The 17,913-nt window shown below is 44.7% G+C and overlaps 1 protein-coding gene across 8 annotated transcripts in view; it reads left to right on the forward strand.

Moving 5' to 3' along the window:
* TRIP13 (thyroid hormone receptor interactor 13) overlaps positions 1-17,913 on the forward strand; it is a 339,103-nt gene that overhangs the window by 36,269 nt on the left and 284,921 nt on the right. For 5 of the 8 annotated variants that reach the window (XM_056520206.1, XM_056520208.1, XM_056520207.1 and 2 more), the window contains exons 3-4: positions 3,411-3,576; positions 14,225-14,354. In XM_056520206.1, coding sequence (XP_056376181.1) covers positions 3,411-3,576; positions 14,225-14,354 — 296 coding nt within the window. Of the gene's footprint in view, positions 1-3,131; positions 3,285-3,410; positions 3,577-14,224; positions 14,355-17,913 lie in introns of those variants that run through there. The other 3 variants (XM_056520209.1, XM_056520211.1, XM_056520210.1) reach the window with 3 other exon arrangements.

Raw genomic sequence — 17,913 nt, forward strand, 5'->3', positions numbered from 1 at the left:
TTGGTAAAATGAGGGTGCATGTGTGTGCATGTGTTTACCCCGATACACTGTTTCTCACCCCACAGAAGCCCCCAGGAAAGACGGGGAGAGAGGCCGTCGCTGCCCGCGTCTCTCCCCCTGCCTTTCCTGGGGTCTAGAGCCCTGTTGGAGCCGCTTCTCTCCCTGGCTATCGGCGGCGCTGCCCCATTGCCTCCCCCGCTACCCCATTGACTCCCCCATCCCCTGTTTTATAATTACCTGTTGCCGGGGTCGGGTCCGCGCTGCTTCTGGCTACGGTGTGCCGTCTCCTGCGTCATTGCTATGCACTGCGAGGCGCAATGACGAGTGACGTGTTCAATGCAACGTCACTCGTCATTGCGCAGCGCATAGCAACGACGCAGGAGACGCCACACCGTAACCAGAAGAAGCACGGACCTGACCCCGGCAACAGGTGCCGCAGTCAATAGCAACTACAGCAGCAAGTGATTTGATAGGAGGCCAGAGCTCCCTCATTTATAAGTAATCAACACAAACACAATCATGGATGCAAACGGTTACCATGGCAGCTAGAGGCAGAACAAAGGCCCCCAGGCCTGCCCTAGTTGTATACTTATTAAAGGGGTACTCCGGTGGAATATTTATTAATTTTTTTAATTCAACTGGTGCTAACAAGTTAATCAGATTTGTAAATGACTTCTATTAAAAAAAAATCTTAATCCTACCAGCTGAATATTACAGAGGAAATTATTTTCTTTTTGGATTTCTTCTGTCCGTCCACATTTCTCTCCTGACACCTCTGTCCATTGTAGGAACTGTTCAGAGTAGCATTTGTTTTCTATGGGGATTTTCTCCTGCTCTGAACAGTACCTGACACGGACAGAGGTGTCCGCAGAGAGCACTGTGAACAGAAAATAAATCCAAAAAGAAAATAATTTCCTCTGTGGTATACAGCCTCTACTGGAAGGATTAAGATTTTTTAATAGAAGTAATTTACGAATCTGTTTAACTTTATGGCCCCAGTTGATTAAAAAAAGAAGTTTTCCACCGGAGTACCTCTTTAAATTGGCACTGTCAGATGCAAAAACTTTTGATATGTTGTAAAGCATGCATAACCAATAGGTTTTGCAATTGCTTTCATTAGAAAATTTTCAGTATTTCATACTGAAAAAGCCAGTCAAACAACTGCCCCCCCCCCCCCCCCCCCCTGCCTGCTTGGACACATACTAGTCCTGCTGTGTCCATGCGTCATGGACACACTTTCTTGATTTTACAGCTGTGAGCGCAGGGCTCACAGCTGAAGGAAAAATCCTCCCACTGTCAGCTTGTGTCCCGCTACTGTCAGTGAGGACAAGCTGGGAGTTGTAGTTTTGCTAATGCTAGGGGAGATGTGAGCAGACAGCATACTGAGGGAGTGGAGACCTGCACAGTGAGGCCACGCTCCCTCCCTTTGAGAGGAATTCAGACTAGTGAGCTAAATTAAAAGTGTAATAAAAAAAATAAAGGTGCTAGACACATAAAATTTTGATGTACATGGTCAGGATTAGGTGCTGAGTGATACATTAATAAAAAAAATAAAAAAAAGTTGTTGGATCTGACGGGTACACTTTAAGACATGGTCTAGCACATTGCCTATCTGTGTAGCTGTAAAGCAGCTATGCTTCATGAGTTATTTACAAGTTTCTGACCACTTTGAAAACATTTTATATGTGCTGCCCATTGTGTTGGATTGTCAATGCAACCCTCTTCTCCCACTCTTCACACACTGATAGCAACACCGCAGGAGAAATGCTAGCACAGGCTTCCAGTATCCGTAGTTTCAGGTGCTGCACATCTCTTATCTTCACAGCATAGACAATTGCCTTCAGATGACCCCAAAGATAACAGTCTAAGTGGGTCAGATCGGGAGACCTTGGGGGCCTTTCAACTGGCCCACGACGACCAATCCACTTTCCAGGAAACTGTTCATCTAGGAATGCTCAGACCTGGCACGTTCCCGGAGTTTCTCCAGCAAGATGGTGCACCACCACATTATGGGTGTCAGGTCCGAGCATTCCTAGATGAACAGTTTCCTGGAAAGTGGATTGGTCGTCGTGGGCCAGTTGAATGGGCCCCCAAGGTCTCCCGATCTGACCCCTTTAGACTGTTGTCTTTGGGGTCATCTGAAGGCAATTGTCTATGCTGTGAAGATACGAGATGTGCAGCACCTGAAACTACGGATACTGGAAGCCTGTGCTAGCATTTCTCCTGCGGTGTTGCTATCAGTGTGTGAAGAGTGGGAGAAGAGGGTTGCATTGACAATCCAACACAATGGGCAGCACATTGAACACATTTTATAAGTGGTCAGAAACTTGTAAATAACTCATGAAAGAATAAAGTTACGTTAAAACCAAGCACATCATTGTTTTTCTTGTGAAATTTCCAATAAGTTTGATGTCACATGACCTCTTCCTATTGAAAAAAACAAAAGTTGGATTCAAAATGGCTGCAATGGTCACCACCCATCTTGAAAAGTTCCCCCCCTCACATATACAAATGTGTCACAAACAGGAAGTTAATATCGCCAACCATTCCCATTTTATTAAGGTGTATCCATATAAATGGCCCACCCTGTACAGAGTTGATCATAACAATAGTAAACACATGACTAAAATTGAAATAAATCACTTGAGAACCAAAATAAAATAAAAGCTATTAAAGGAGTACTCTGGTGGAATACATTTATTTTTTTTTAAATCAACTCGGGCCAGAAAGTTAAACAGAGTTGTAAATGTATATATATTTTTTTTTTTTATCTTAATCCTTCCAGGACTTGGCTGCTGTATATACACATTTGGTAACGCTATACCAACTCACGGAATAAATAAAGTTAAATGTTAGTTTTTACTGCATGGAACATAAAACAGCAGAATTGCTCAGTGCCATATATGAAGTAAAGTCCAGCAGCACTCCCAAGATAAGGTGCAAAAAAAGGGGTGCTTTATTGACCCATGAAAAAGCAACGTTTCAAAGGCATCACGCCATCTTTATCAAGCATCGAAACATCGTGTTTTAATGGGTCAAGAAAGCACCTATTTTTGCACCACTGAACTTTACTTGTATTGGAACTGTATACCATCTGCGACTGTTAAACTGTATGTACGCAAAAAACTTCAACTGTCACTGGACAGTCTTATAGAGGCCTGTAAGATAACAGGGGTTGATCTTTCGTTCTCAGTGCTGTGCTATACCAGCAATCTGTTACACAGGGCAAAAATCTGCCTGTTTGGCCGATAATATCCCCTTTGTAAAAGATATTTAAGACTTGTGTAAGTAATTTTCTGACTTTACTTTAATTCTTTGTAATGTGGTACTGTACTTTTTTCAGTTAGTTGTGATAGGTTTCTTGGTTGCAGTAATTATTCCTGCACTAATTTTATGCTTTTATGCTTCAGCACAGCAAAGACTGAAAATGTAACAGCTCATGTGATGCAGTTGTTAAACAGACACAGCATTGTATTTGGTGATTATACTTGGACAGAATTTGATGACCCTTTATTGGTGAAAAATGTGAATTCTGTGGCTGTTGTCGATACTGAGCTAAAACTGAAGGACAGAAAGGTAAGAAAATGTTAATGGTCTTTATGCTGCCAAATAAAAAATTATACTGTATTTTCCGGCATATAAGACGACTGTGCATCTAAGACGACCCTCAACTTTTACAGTTAAAATATAGAGTTTGGGATATACTCGCCATATAAGACTACCCCTCTACCACGATGCCCAGTACCTTACCAGTGATTGGCTGGTAGTTGTATACAAAGCCTGGTGGGATTGGACAGCTCTCCCTGCCTGCCTAGCCTTTCCTGTCTCCAAGACTATCAAAGCGGTACATGCCTCTTTTACCCGTCTGGCCTGCCTTTGTATCCTATTACTGTACCTCCTTCTCTGCCTCTCAGATCTCGCACATGCGCCACCCTTGTATCCCATTACCGTATCTCCTTCTCCGCCTTCCTGATCTTGCAAATGCGCACCAGCGCCACCTGTCAGATTTCGCATGTGCACACCTGCGCCGCCTCTCAGATCTCACACATTCACGCCTGAGCCCCGCAGGTCTCGCGCGCACACACACATGCCTGTGCAGCTTCACTGCAATCCTCATGAGCTAGATCTGAGAGGCAGAGAAAGAGGTACGGTAGTAGGATACAAACAAGGATGAGTGAAAGATGCGTGTTTTTCTGGGTACAGCGACGCTCTTTCTCTATCCATACCCTGGGTGTCCCAGCCGACTGCAGCACCCGCCCTAGAAGACGACACCCAGCATATAAGACGACCCCCAACTTTTGAGAAAATTTTTCCTGGGTTAAAAAGTCATCTTATACGCTGCAAAATATGGTAGCATAATTAAATTAAGCAGTAGGGGTACGTTAGCAAATACCAAATGGGACCACTTATCTGTTATGCAAGATATAACTGCAAATTAGGCTGCACAGAAATTTCGGCTGCCGAAAATTATTAGACGAAAATGCCCCTTTATACATTTTTGGCTGAGGGAATTTTCCGCCAATAATTTCGGTGGGTATGGCTTAACCCCTTCCCGACCAATGACATGTACGTCATGGGGTGCAAACATGACGCGGGAGATGAAAATGGGAGCAGTTGACATCTGCCTGTAATGACGGACATCGGAGATTACTCCGATGTCTGTAATTTTTCTGGTTAATTACCATACCCGGCAGCACCCTGCTAATTCTTGTAGCTGGGGGCTGCCGCTAATAGTCGACATGCGGCGATCGCCGCGGCCGGCTATTAACCCTTTAGATTGCCACAGCGGTGTCTATAGGGACATTTAAATGCTCCCTGGTGGTCCACTGTGGAGGTAGCCTGAGTGATTACCTCTGCATCATTGGTGTCCGTTGAATTTGAATTCCCCGCTCTGCCAGCCCCTGGATGTCCGGGCAAAGTGGGAGAAAGATGCTGGGAGGTGCCGGAGCACTTCAGGATGGCGAGGGACCGGCGATCGTGGCGGGATCGGCGGCACGGCGGAGGCAGCAGTAAAGATCAGTGGTAAGTGATCTTCACTGCTGCCATCTAGGAGTTGCCAAACTACTACTCCCAGCATGCCCAGACAGCCAAAGGTTGTCTGGGCATGCTGTGAGTTGTAGTTTTGCAACATCTCATCCCTTCAGATGTTGCAGAACTACAACTCCCAGCATGCCTGGACAGTCTCAGCATGTTGGGAGTTGTAGTTTTGCAACATCTGGAAGAGCACAGTTTGAGCCAACTATACTGTGGTGCCCAAACTGTAGCGCCCCAGATGTTGCAAAACTACAACTCCAAGCATGCCCATTCATGCTGGGAGTTGTAGTTCTGTAACATCTGGCCCTTTAGATGCTGCCAAACTACAACTTACAGCATACCTGGTCAGTCTGAGCATGCTTGACGTTGTAGTTTTGCAACATCTGGAGGGCCAGAATTTGCACACAGCTACACAGTGGTCTCCAAACTGTTCCCCTCCAGTTTTTGTATGACTACAACTCCAAACATGCCCTTCGGCTGTCTCAGCATGCTGGGAGTTGTAGTTTTGCAACAGCTGGAGGCACACAGGTTGGGAAACAGAGTTAAGTAACAAACGATCTGTTTTGCAACCAGTGTGCCTCTAGCTGTTGCATAACTACAAGTCCCAGCATGCCCTTCAGTTGTCACTGCATTCTGAGAGTTGTAGTTTTTGCAACAGCTGAAGGCACACAGGTTGCAAAACAGTTTTTTTTCCCCCTAACTCAGTGTTTCGCAACCAGTGTGCCTCAGGCTATTGCAAACTACAACTCCCAGCATGCCCTTTGGCTGTCCGTACACTACACTACATAAAATAAAAAGGAAAACACTGCATATAAACATACCCCTACACATTTACCCCCCCCAATAAAAATAAGAAACATCTGGTACGGCACAGTTTCTAAAGTGGAGCCTCCAGCTGTTGCAAAACAACAACTCCCAGTGTTGCCGGACAGCCATTGACTGTCCAGGCATGCTGGGAGTTTTTGCAACAGCTGGAGGCACCCTGTTTTGGGATACACTGCCCTAGGGTAGTTTCGGTATAGGAGGCAAGTGTAATTCTTACATCTTGCATGCTCTTGCCACTAGGAGGAGCTGACACTAGGAAAAAAGTTGACTCCTCCCGGGCAGGATATACCCGCCCACCCGCAGTGAGGTTATCAGTTTTAGCTAGTGTTAGCTAGGAGGCAGACATAGGTCCCCCCAGACCAGTTTTTTTTTTATTATTTTCTAGTAAGGGCTGATTCTATACTCCCTTTTGTTTCTTTTTTGTTTTCAGGTGGGGGTCCAGGAGCATGGTGCTACCTGTTCTACCATATGCGGCTAAGGGGCACGGGACATAGAAGTATGCACCATTAACCCCTTCCCGCCAACTGCCAGCGCCGAAAGGTTGTACCCTGGGTCCGGGTCCCCCACTGTCCCTGCTCGACCAGCTTTCTTAGCCTGGTACTCCCTCCCTCCAGTTTTGCACACTGCATGGCTCTTATTAAGGCCCACGGGTTACCCGCGACCTTAACATTTTTCCTCACGCTGAGTTTAGCTCCGCCCCTCACCTTTTCGGGAGCAGCGCCCCTCGTTTCTATCAGCGGCGCCGTCGGCTCCCTGAATAGGCGGCCCGGCGAGAGCTCCTCTTCTCCGTGCCACCATTTTTCCTAGCATCTGAGCTCCTGAGGCTGCCATTGTGTCTGTGAGGCTTGGGTGAACTCATGAGGAATTCAAGCCCCCAGCAGACACAGAGGCAGTATTGAAAGGGAGTGGCATTTATATAAAACGGGGGGAAGTTTTAACCCCTTTTACCTGTTGGGGACAAAGGGTGTATGCATACGCCATTGCGTCCTGATACTTAAGGACGAAGGGCGTATCCATACGCCCGTGGGAATTTCGGTCCCTGCTGATATCAATCAGCAGGCACCCCGCGCAAATGCCTAGGGGGGGGGTCATCAGGGCCCCCCATGTTGATCGGCGCAAATTGCAAGTGAATTCACACTTGCGACTTGCGTCGATTACAGGTCTATGGTGACCTGGAATACAAGGGGGATCGCGGTTGTCTGAGACACCTACAATCCCCTTGAAGAGATAGGAGTGAGGTGGCAGGGGGGTATTAGACGCGACCACCATTAGCAGATCGGTGGGAGGGGGGTTTACTTTCGTTTTTCCCGTCCTGCCCACCCACAATAGGCGGGGCAGAATGGGGAAAACTAAGAGGACCGAGCGCCGAAGATCACTTACCCGTCCGGAGGCAGCGGAGCAACTGTGATCGGCAGGCGGCGTGCGGCAGAAGAGGACGACTCCCTGGATCCGACGGAAGCCGGTAAGTTGCCTAGCAACATCTGAGGGGCTACAGTCTGAGACCATTATACGGTGGTCTCTAACCTGTAGCCCTCCAGATGTTGCAAAACTACAACTCCCAGCATGCCCAGACAGCTGTTTGCTGTTTGGGCATGCTGGAATATGTAGTTTTGCAACAGCTGGATGACTTCAGTTTGAGACCACTATACAGTGGTCTCTAAATTGTATTCCTCCAGATCTTGCAAAACTACAACTCCTAGCATGCCCAAACAGCTCTTTGCTGTCTGAGCATGCTGGGATTTGTAGTTTTGCAACATCTGGGGGTCACAGTTTGGAGATCACTGGGCAGTGGTCTATAAACTGTAGCCCTCCAGATGTTGTAAAACTGCAAATCCCAGCATGCTGAAACAGCAAACCGCTGTCTCTACATGCTGGGAGTTGTAGTTGCGTACCACCAGCTATTGCATGACTACATCTCCCAGCATGCCCTTCGGTGATCAGTACATGCTGGGAGTTGTAGTTTTGAAACAGCTGTACATTCACACAGGCAGGTTTACAGTAAGTTTCCTGCTTCAAGTATGGGCTGCGGTAAATTTTTTGCCGCAGCGCAAACTCCTAGCGGGAAACTCACCGTAACCCGCCAGTGCGAATGTACCCTAAAAACACACTACACTACACTAACACATAATAAAGGGTAAAACACTACATATACACCCCCTTACGCTGTCCCCCCCCCCCCCCAATAAAAATGAAAAACGTATAGTGCAGCAGTGTTTCCAAAACGGAGCCTCCAGCTGTTGCAAAACAACTCCCAGCATTTCTGGACAGCCACTGACTGTCCAGGCATGCTGAAAATTTAGCAGCAGCTGGGAATCACTGGCGTAGAATACCCCTATGTCCACCCCTATGCAATCCCTAATTTAGTCCTCAAATTCGCATGGCGCTCTCTCACTTCAGAGCCCTGTCGTATTTCAAGGAAACAGTTTAGGGCCACATATGAGGTATTTCCGTACTGGGGAGAAATTGCACTACAAATTTTGGGGGGCTTTTTCTCCTTTTACCCCTTATGAAAAGGAAAATTTGGGGCTACAACCAGCCTGTTAGTGTAAAAAAAAAATAATTTTTTTTTACACTAACATGCTGGTGGTGCCCCATACTTTTTATTTTCACAAGCAGTAAAAGGACAAAGACCCCCAAAATTTGTAACACAATTTCTCGTACGTAATATCCCATATGTGGGCGTAAAATGCTCTGTGGGTGCACAACAAGGCTCAAGAGTGAGAGTGCACCACGTACATTTGAGGCCTAAATTGGTGATTTGCACAGGGATGGCTGATTTTACAGCGGTTCTGACATAAACGCAAAAACATAAATACTCACATGTGACCCCATTTTGGAAACTACACCCCTCATGTAATGTATTAAGGGGTGCAGTGAGCATTTACGCCCCACAGGTCTCTGACAGATGCTCTACCAAAACGTGCGCAAAAAAAGGCTTGCACAAAATTTTGCGCAAAAAAAAACCACACAAAACAGGGGTAAAATCTTTGATACATGTCCCCCCAATGACCCCTAACACACCTCCAGGCTGTGTAAGGGCTATTTGACCAAGAAGGAGAGTGATGGGGTGCTATGCCAGATGACTTGGCCTCCACAGTCACCAGAATGGAATCCAATGAAGGCAAAAGAGCCAACAAGTGCTAAGCATCTCTGGGAACTCTTTCAAGACTGTTGGAAGACCATTTCAGGTGACTACCTCTTGAAGCTCATCAAGAGAATGCCAAGAGTCTGCAAAGCAGTAATCAAAGCAAAATGTGGCTACTTTGAAGAACCTAGAATGACATATTTTCAGTTGTTTCACACTTTTTTGTTATGTCTATAATTCCACATGTGTTAATTCATGGTTTTGATGCCTTCAGTGTGAATCTACAAGTTTCATAGTCATGAAAATAAAGAAAACTGTTTGAATGAGAAGGTGTGTCCAAACGTTTGGTCTGTACTGTACATTTCCCATTGATTTGCATTGTACTTTAAATTAAAAAACCCGACCCTAACAAATGGGGGTAGTTAAAGGGGTACTCCGGTGGTTAAGATTTTTGGCTATATTGCATCTTCTTTTAATGTTCATGTTTTTTGCAATTGACATGTATTATATGTTTGTGTAGCATGTCTTTTTTTCTTACCTGTTTGTGGGCCAGGAAGTTCTGTAGTTCTGTGTTGGATCTCTGACTGTTGTCCACAGGTTAGGATTAGGCTGTGGACAACATGTCATGTTTTTTTTTTCTCTGTTCTTTCAAAACTGCATGACAAAGATAGGCCACGCCCCCACATCTCCCCCTCCAGGTATTGACAGGTGTGCATGACAGCAAGAAGCTCCTACACAGCTCCTCATCTCCCCTCCCCCCTTCTTTGTCTTGTGAGGACGCAGGTCTGCACTGAAAGAAGACAGAGAAGATGTATGTGAAGGGATAACAAGGTGTACGGGCTGGGGGTGTATAGACTGCTGGGAAATAAATCTCCGACTGGGGATGATTTCTTTGTGTGAAGGGGGGGGGGGGGGGACTCCTGAATGACACATGCCGGGAGTTGTAGTCCCTGTTATGTGTGTGTATGCTAGTGTTTACAAACCAGTCTGCCTCCAGCTGTATCAAAACTACAACTCCCAGCATGACTGGACAGACTTTGGGCATGCTGGGAGTTGTAGTTTTGCAACAGCTGGAGGCACACTGGTTGGGAAACACTGGCCTAGCCTATTCAGTATATTACAAACAAAGTGCATTGTTTCCCAATCAGGGTGTCTTCAGCTGTATCAAAACCACAACTCCCAGCATGCCCAGACAGCTTTTGGCTGTCCGGGCACGCTGGTAGTAGTAGTTTTGCAACACCTGGAGGCACCCTGGTTGAGAAACACTGGTGTATGCCCTACAGAGGTGTTGTGAACTACAACCCCCCAGGAGACTACAGAGGCAGCATGCTGGTGTTATGCCACAGACTGAAGACTCCTGAATGACACATGCTGGGAGTTGTAGTCCCTTTTGTGTGTGTATGCCAGTGTATCCCAACCAGGGCTGATTATATTAGTGTGATGTGTATAAGGGGGCCGACCCGGTAAAATAGTAGGGTGGGTAAAGGGCAGAACAAAAAATAAATAAATAAATAAAGCCGCCCCAAACCAGCAAGGCATGTGGCATGCTGGGATTTGCAGTTTTCAGCACAGCAAGAAACAGGAATGGAAGCAAAGATAGGAAAACAAAGTGGGGGATAAAAAGACAACAAAGAATGGAAATAGAGTTGCCTAAACAACTAGAATAGAAATGAAACAAATAAGATAAGTCAAAAACGGAAAAACACGTTGACCACCGGAATACCCCTTTAAGGGTTAAATTAACTATCCTATATTTTTAGTGGACAAATTAGTAACGTGACCGAGTATTATTGAAATATCTTCAGCCGTTTGGAAGTTATGCAGTTACATATATTTCCCATAGACTTGTATGGGACTTTAAACAAAAACCCCGACCCTGGCAAATGGGGGTGGGTAAGGGTTAAATCACCTATCCTATGTTTGTTGTTAACATATAAGTAACGTGTGCCAAGTTTCATGTTAATATCTTTAGCCGTTTGGACGTGATGCTGGAACATACACACACACACACACACTTATCAAAGCTGTCTATGTCCCGCATCAATATAGACCAACCTACAGAGGGTTAGGCCGGTCCATTGTGCGCCTAATTTATCAAAAGTCGCATGACTCTTGATAAATTCTGTGCACGGACTTCGGGATCTATGCTTTAGATTGTATTTAAACCTTCTCTGACATTTGAGCGTACTTTCAGCCGATGCAACTTTTAGAGAAAAGTTGCTTTTGATAAATTCAGCACCAATGCATTTTTTCCCTTTTAAAATAGACTAGAATGCATGATGTTCTTAACATCCTCTAAAGCAAAAGTCGCAAAAAAAACTCGCACATATTTAGACTGTTTTTTCCTGTCTAAACTTGACACACAGAAAGTCGCAGTCTAAATCCTTTAGATAAATCTCCCCCATTGATTTTTTTTTTTTAATATTAAATAATATATATTATCAAGGAATTTAGAGCCTTTTTTTTTTTTTTGGTTACAAAAGTTGCACAAAAGTCATACTTGCGCCTAAGCACTTTTTTTGTGCGACTTTTGTGGGTAAGCAAAAAGTTACAACAGCCTTGCGTAAGCAAATTTCAGTTTTCACTTTGCAGTGGTCAGGTATTTATGATGTGCGAAAGTAGTACGTAGCTAAAAAAAAAAAAAAAAAAAAAAAAAAAACAGTCCCGAACTCCCTTCAAAAAGTCGCAGGTCTGCTCCAGGTCTGACCTGGAGTACAAAACTCCAGTACGAGAGCAAATTTAAAAAGTCGCCGCCACCACTCATCTCTCCAACAGAAGGGGGAACATGAGCGGAGAGGTGGGGGGATGAGGGGCAATGGCAGCAGAGCCGGCCGGCTCCCAGAAATACCAAACTACACTGTCATTTCATATATACCGGGCGGTGCAGTTATTGGCAAAGATAACCGGCCAATCACTGCACCTCCCGGGAAATAGGAAATTACAGTGTAGTTTAATATCCCTGGGAGACAGCCACCGCCAGCTCGTAGCCATTGCAACTACAATTCCCAGCATGTCCTCACTGTTGGGGCATGCTGGAAGTTGTAGTCTTTCAACAACTAGCGGGCGGGTTGTAGGTGCGGGCGGGTGGCCGTTGAGCGGCTGGTGCCTCCAGCTGTTGCTAAATTACAAGTTATATCTTTTCCAGACAGCCTAACACTTTTTTTTTTTTTTTTTTTTTAGTTTTTTTATTTACTTTACAGGCTTAGTAGTGGAAGCTGTCTGATACAGAGTCCTTTTCTAAGTCGGGCTTAGCGTTAGCCACAGGAACAGCTAGCGCTAACCCACAATTATTACCCCGGTACCCACCGCCATAGTGGTGCCGGGGAGAGCTGGTAGCAACAGGCCGGGAACATCAAAAATGGCACTCCTGTGCCTAGGCAGGAACAGGCTGATGTTAGTTAGGCTGGGGAGGGCCAGTAACAATGGTCCTCGCCCACCCTGGTAACGTCAGGCTGTTGCTGCTTGGCTGAGAAGAAAAATAGGGGAACCCTATGTTTTTTTTATTTTTTATTTATGCAACATATGTGTGGGGGTTCCCCATATTTTCATTCTCAGCCAGATACCAACCAAGCAGCAACAGCCTGATGTTACCAGGGTGGGCGAGGACCATTGTTACTGGCCCTCCCCAGCCTAAATAACACCAGCCTGTTACAGCCTATGCCCAGGAGCACCATTTTTGACACTTCAGGCCTGTTGGTACCGGCTCTTCCCAGCACTCCTGTGGTGGTGGGTACTGGGGTAGTAATTGGGGGTTAGCGCTAGCTGTTTTTGGGGCTAACGCTAAGCCCGGCTTAGTAATGGATTCCGTCTACAAGACAACTTCTGCTACTAAGCCTGTAAAGTAAATAAAAAAATTAAAAAAAAACACTTTTTAAAAAGTTGTTTCAAGAAACACCCCCGAACAAGCCCTCGTTAACCATTTGATTAATATTAGAAAACAAACAAACACTGGGCATCGGCGATGTCTACCGAATCTGAAGTCCTCTGCATACATGGATCTGAAATTAAAAGAAACAAAAAAAAAAAAAAAAAACACAGAAAATTGTTTAGTACATTTATGGTGCCCTACCTTAGGGAAAACACCCATAAACCAGCATTTCCAAAGATAGTCTCCAGCTGTTGATATAAGTTGTAATTTAGCAACAGCTGGAGTCTCCCAGTTTCTAAACTACAACTCCCATGATGAAAAAATGAGCCCTCACACATCCCCGTATATAGAGGGGTCAGAAGAAGACCATTTTAAACATGCTCATTTTCATATAAATATAAAGCCCCTTTCACACTGCCGCAAACGTCCGTTAGCCCCCCCCTTTTTTTTTTTTTTTTTTGTGCCTTAACAGATGTTTTTTTTTTTTTTTGACGTGGCACAATGGGAACAAACTGGTCCCGACAGATGCCATTCACTATTATGTCTGTAGGGCGCCGTTGTTTTTTGACGGGAGTAATGGGAGGAAAAAGCATTGCATGATGTATTTTTCATCCTGCTATTCTCCCTGGGTTCCCCCATTGATGTCACAACAGCAGTGTGAAAGAAGCCCAAGTTTGATTTATATCACACTTTTTTTTTTTTTTTTTTTACAGAGGAGAGGAGATGGGGTTACAAAGTGGTGTTCTGGAGTCATTTATTGGTTTTTGCTTATGTGTGCAAAAAAAAATGGTATTCAAAAGTGATTTATTGGTTTTTGCTTATGTAAGCCAAATTAATCAACCCCCTTTTATAGTATGATAAATATGTGACACATAAGCAAAAACCAAAGCAAGAAATAAATGCCTGCCTACAAATCTTGCTTACCAAAGCAACGATGATAAATAACTGTGTATGTATGTATGTATATATAATGTATTTATATTATGTGTGTGAAATATATAGCAGTCCCATTCACATAATAAAGCAGCCAGACAAAGATCGCTGAGAGCCGAGGAGCCCTATTTACTGTACATTTACCCCTCACTAATAAAAACTGTTGACATGTCTCTGTGGTATTTTATCAATACACCTTTAATAAAGATGATATAAGCTTATTCATAGTATGGTCTCCTAAGTGTTTTTTTTCTTTTTTTTTTATATGCTATTAGTATGCATAGTTTATTCCACTTTAACTCTATATTATCTATAACCTTTATTGCTGTTTTTACCTGTTTGTAGTAAATCCTTCACCTTTTGGATCATTCATATATCTGTGACATGTCAAAAGTCTTTTAGAGTGACAGTGGCAACTTCATAATTGAAATTACAATTGCATAAGTGAAATTGCTTTTTTCTGTGTTTTTGTTTTTAAGCCCATTGATCTTGAAAAGTGCAATATATGTATTCATGTATTTCAACTGAATGAAGAAGGACCAAGTGCGGAAAACTTGGAAGATGAAAGCGAAGAGCTTGTGGCGGCTAACCACTGGCTTTTACCTGCTGGTGAGAATTTTATTTTTCTTTTACTAAAATGTCCTTCTTTCCTTGTCTGCACTTCACTATACATTCACTGTAAACTATTAGGCAGCATTCACATTACTTTTCTGAGATCCGGCTGCCGGATCTCATTGACTTAAATCAGCCAATCGGAGTCAGACAGTGACTCCGTCCAGCTAATTTTTGCCCCATATCTGGTTTTGTGGTTTACTAGGGTTTTAAATGCTGTCACAAAACCGGAAACGGGGGCCAAAATAATCAGACCGGAGTCACTATCTGACCCCGGTCGGCTCTTTTAAGTCAATGAAATTCAGTGCCAGTCCGGCTGGGATACGGGAGCGCCCAGCTTTGATATTTCCCATCCAGACAAACAGCTGGATCTTGGTAAGCATTAAGTGAATACAGCCTTACAGTGTTTACAGCCTTATTACAGTGTTTTTGTTAGTTTATTTTAGTTTTTTGCTGTCCTCTTAAAAGAACACAGCCAATAATGTCTCCATATTGGCACCAAAAGTGAATACACCCCTAAGTGAAAATGCCCAAAGTGTTAATATTTTGGGAGGCCACCATTATTTGTCAGCACTGCATTAAAGGGGTATCCCAGGATCATTTTTTGACTATGCTACAGGGGCTGTAAAGTTTGTGTAGGGTGGGCTATTTATATGGATACACCTTAATAAAATGGGAATGGTTAGTAATATTAACTTCCTGTTTGTGGCACATTAGTATATGTGGGGGGGGGGAACTTTTCAAGATGGGGGGTGACCATGGCGGCCATTTTTAATCCAACTTTTGTTTTTTCAATAGGAAGAGGGTCATGTGACACATCAAACTTATTAGGAATTTCACAAGAAAAACAATGATGTGCTTGGTTTTAATGTAATTTTATTCTTTGATGAGTTATTTACAAGTTTCTAACCACTTATAAAATGTTTTCAATGTGCTGCCCATTGTGTTGGATTGTCAATGCAACCCTCTTCTCCCACTGATGGCAACAACGCAGGAGAAATGCTAGCACAGGCTCCCAGTATCCGTAGTTTCAGGTGCTGCACATCTCGTATCTTCACAGCATAGACAATTGCCTTCAGATGACCACAAAGATAAAAGTCTAAGGGGGTCAGATCGGGAGACCTTGGGGGGCCATTCAACTGGCCCACGACGACCAGTCCACTTTCCAGGAAACTGTTCATCTAGGAATGCTCGGACCTGACACCCATAATGTGGTGGTGCACCATCTTGCTCGAAAAACTCAGGGAACGTGCCAGCTTCAGTGCATAAAGAGGGAAACGCATCAAGTGGATTGGTCATCGTGGGCCAGTTGAATGGCCCCCAAGGTCTCCCGAGCGGTGTTGCTATCAGTGTGTGAAGAGTGGGAGAAGAGGGTTGCATTGACAATCCAACACAATGGGCAGCACATTGAACACATTTTATAAGTGGTCAGAAACTTGTAAATAACTCATGAAAGAACAAAGTTACGTTAAAACCAAGTCATTGTTTTTCTTGTCAAATTCCCAATAAGTTTTGTGTCACATGACCCTCATCCTATTGAAAAAAACAAAAGTTGGATTTAAAATGGCAGACTTCAAAATGGCCGCCATGGGTACCACCCGTCTTGAAAAGTTTCCCCCCTCACATATACTAATGTGCCACAAACAGGAAGTTAATATTACCAACCATTCCCATTTTATTAAGGTGTATCCATATAAATGGCCCACCCTGTAGTTTATAATATGGTGTCTGTACCTGTGTGGTGAAGGTGGTCTCACAATTCTTCTGTGATTATCGCACAAATATTTATTTTTAACAGCATGCAAAATTACTCTGGTCTCAGGATTTCCCAGGTTGCAGTGCGTCAAGACCTGACATCACTAGTCAGGGGATCAGAGGGAGCCAGTCCCGCTCCAATTTTGCAACAGCTGTAGGCCCCCTGGTTAGGAAACACTGTGTTTCAAGGGGGGGGGGGGGGGCGCTGATGTGATGGAGGAAGGAAAGTGTTCTCAAACTTGAAGCATGAAACTGTGGGTTGTGTAGTTTAGAGAACCAAATCCAACAGGAAATTTCCTGTTCTGGCAGGTATGTACTAAAATCACCTTATGGTGAATAATAGGGCTGGGCGGTATTACAGTATTTTTTTTTAAGTGACGGTTTCACGGTATTTAACTGTATTCCCCCCCCCCCCATGTGACCTGGGCGCCGCTTCTCTCCCAACACCCCCGCCCCCCCCTCACAATTAATGATCAGCTGCGCTGTCCCCACATCTGTCCCCACATCATGTAACCCACGTGCGCTCATCTGATCATCCCCCTAGGAGTTGCGGGCCGCAGCGCTAGAAATCTGTACTACAAATAACGTTTCCTCGTTGCTGCAAAAATAAACAAAATAAACTTTAACTAACCTGCCTACGTTCCCGACTTGCTCTGCTACCGTCTTCACTGTCCTGCGCTGTGGTCCTTGGGACGGGAAGGTCAGAGCCGCCAGCCTATCATTATATGCTCATTACATGACAGTGGGCTCAGCCTATGAGCGGCCGAGGCGGGACATCGCTGCGGCCGGTGATTGGCTGACGGCTCTGTGACATTCCCATCCCCAGGACCGCAGCGGAGGGACCACGTCAGAAGGTAAGTTAAAGTTTGTTTTGTTTTTGCAGCGTTATTTGTAGTACAGATTTCTAGCGCCAGCGGCCCGCAAATCGTATGAGGATGAGCAGAGGAGCGCACGCAGGTGACATGATGTGGGAATAGATGTGGGGACAGCACAGCTGATAATTCATATGGGGGGGGGAGCAGAATAGCGCTCACGGGTCAAATATGATTAGCGCACTGCGGCGGATAATTCGCTCATTCGCGGGGGGAGGGGGGGGGGGGGAGAGAGGCCCGACCGGTATTGCGGTATGGGCAAAATTCATATCGTGAGGGGAAAAAAAATGTCTATACCGCCCTGCCCTAGTGGATAACCCCTTTAAGCCTTTTGGGTATGTAATTTACCAGGTTGCCAGTGGTGTCCTCTTCCACTCCATGACAACATTACTGAGCTGGTGGATGTTAGAAATCTTGTGCTCCCCCACCTTCCATTTTAGGATGCCCCACAGGTGCTCAATAGGGTTTAGGTCTGGAAACATTTTTGGCTTGTCCATCACCTTTTACCCTCGTCAGACCACAGGGAATGGTTCCAGTAGTCCATGTCCTTCGTCTGCTTGTCTTCAGCAGGCTGTTTGTGGGCTTTCTTGTGCCTCAACTTTAAAAGAGGCATGCACAACCCACTGCTCATGTCTAATGAATAACTTGAGTCCCAGTAGTTGGACACCTCTGAAATCAGATTGTTATCCCCTCTCGTGGGGATAGAAGATAACTTGTAATAGTGAGGCAGCACCTTTTAACCCCTTAAGGACCAACACAAGTAAACCTGTACGCCCCTGAAAGACCAGGCCTGTTTTTTCAAATTGGGGAAGTCTGACTTTATTAGAGAACAACTCTGGTAATGTTTTGCCAATCACGATAATTCTAACATAGTTTTTTTTGTCACAAGTTGTCCTTCATGTACATAGTAAAAGTAAGCCGATATCATG

This window comes from Hyla sarda, chromosome 5 (assembly GCF_029499605.1).
Source record: "Hyla sarda isolate aHylSar1 chromosome 5, aHylSar1.hap1, whole genome shotgun sequence".
Lineage (NCBI taxonomy): Eukaryota > Metazoa > Chordata > Amphibia > Anura > Hylidae > Hyla > Hyla sarda.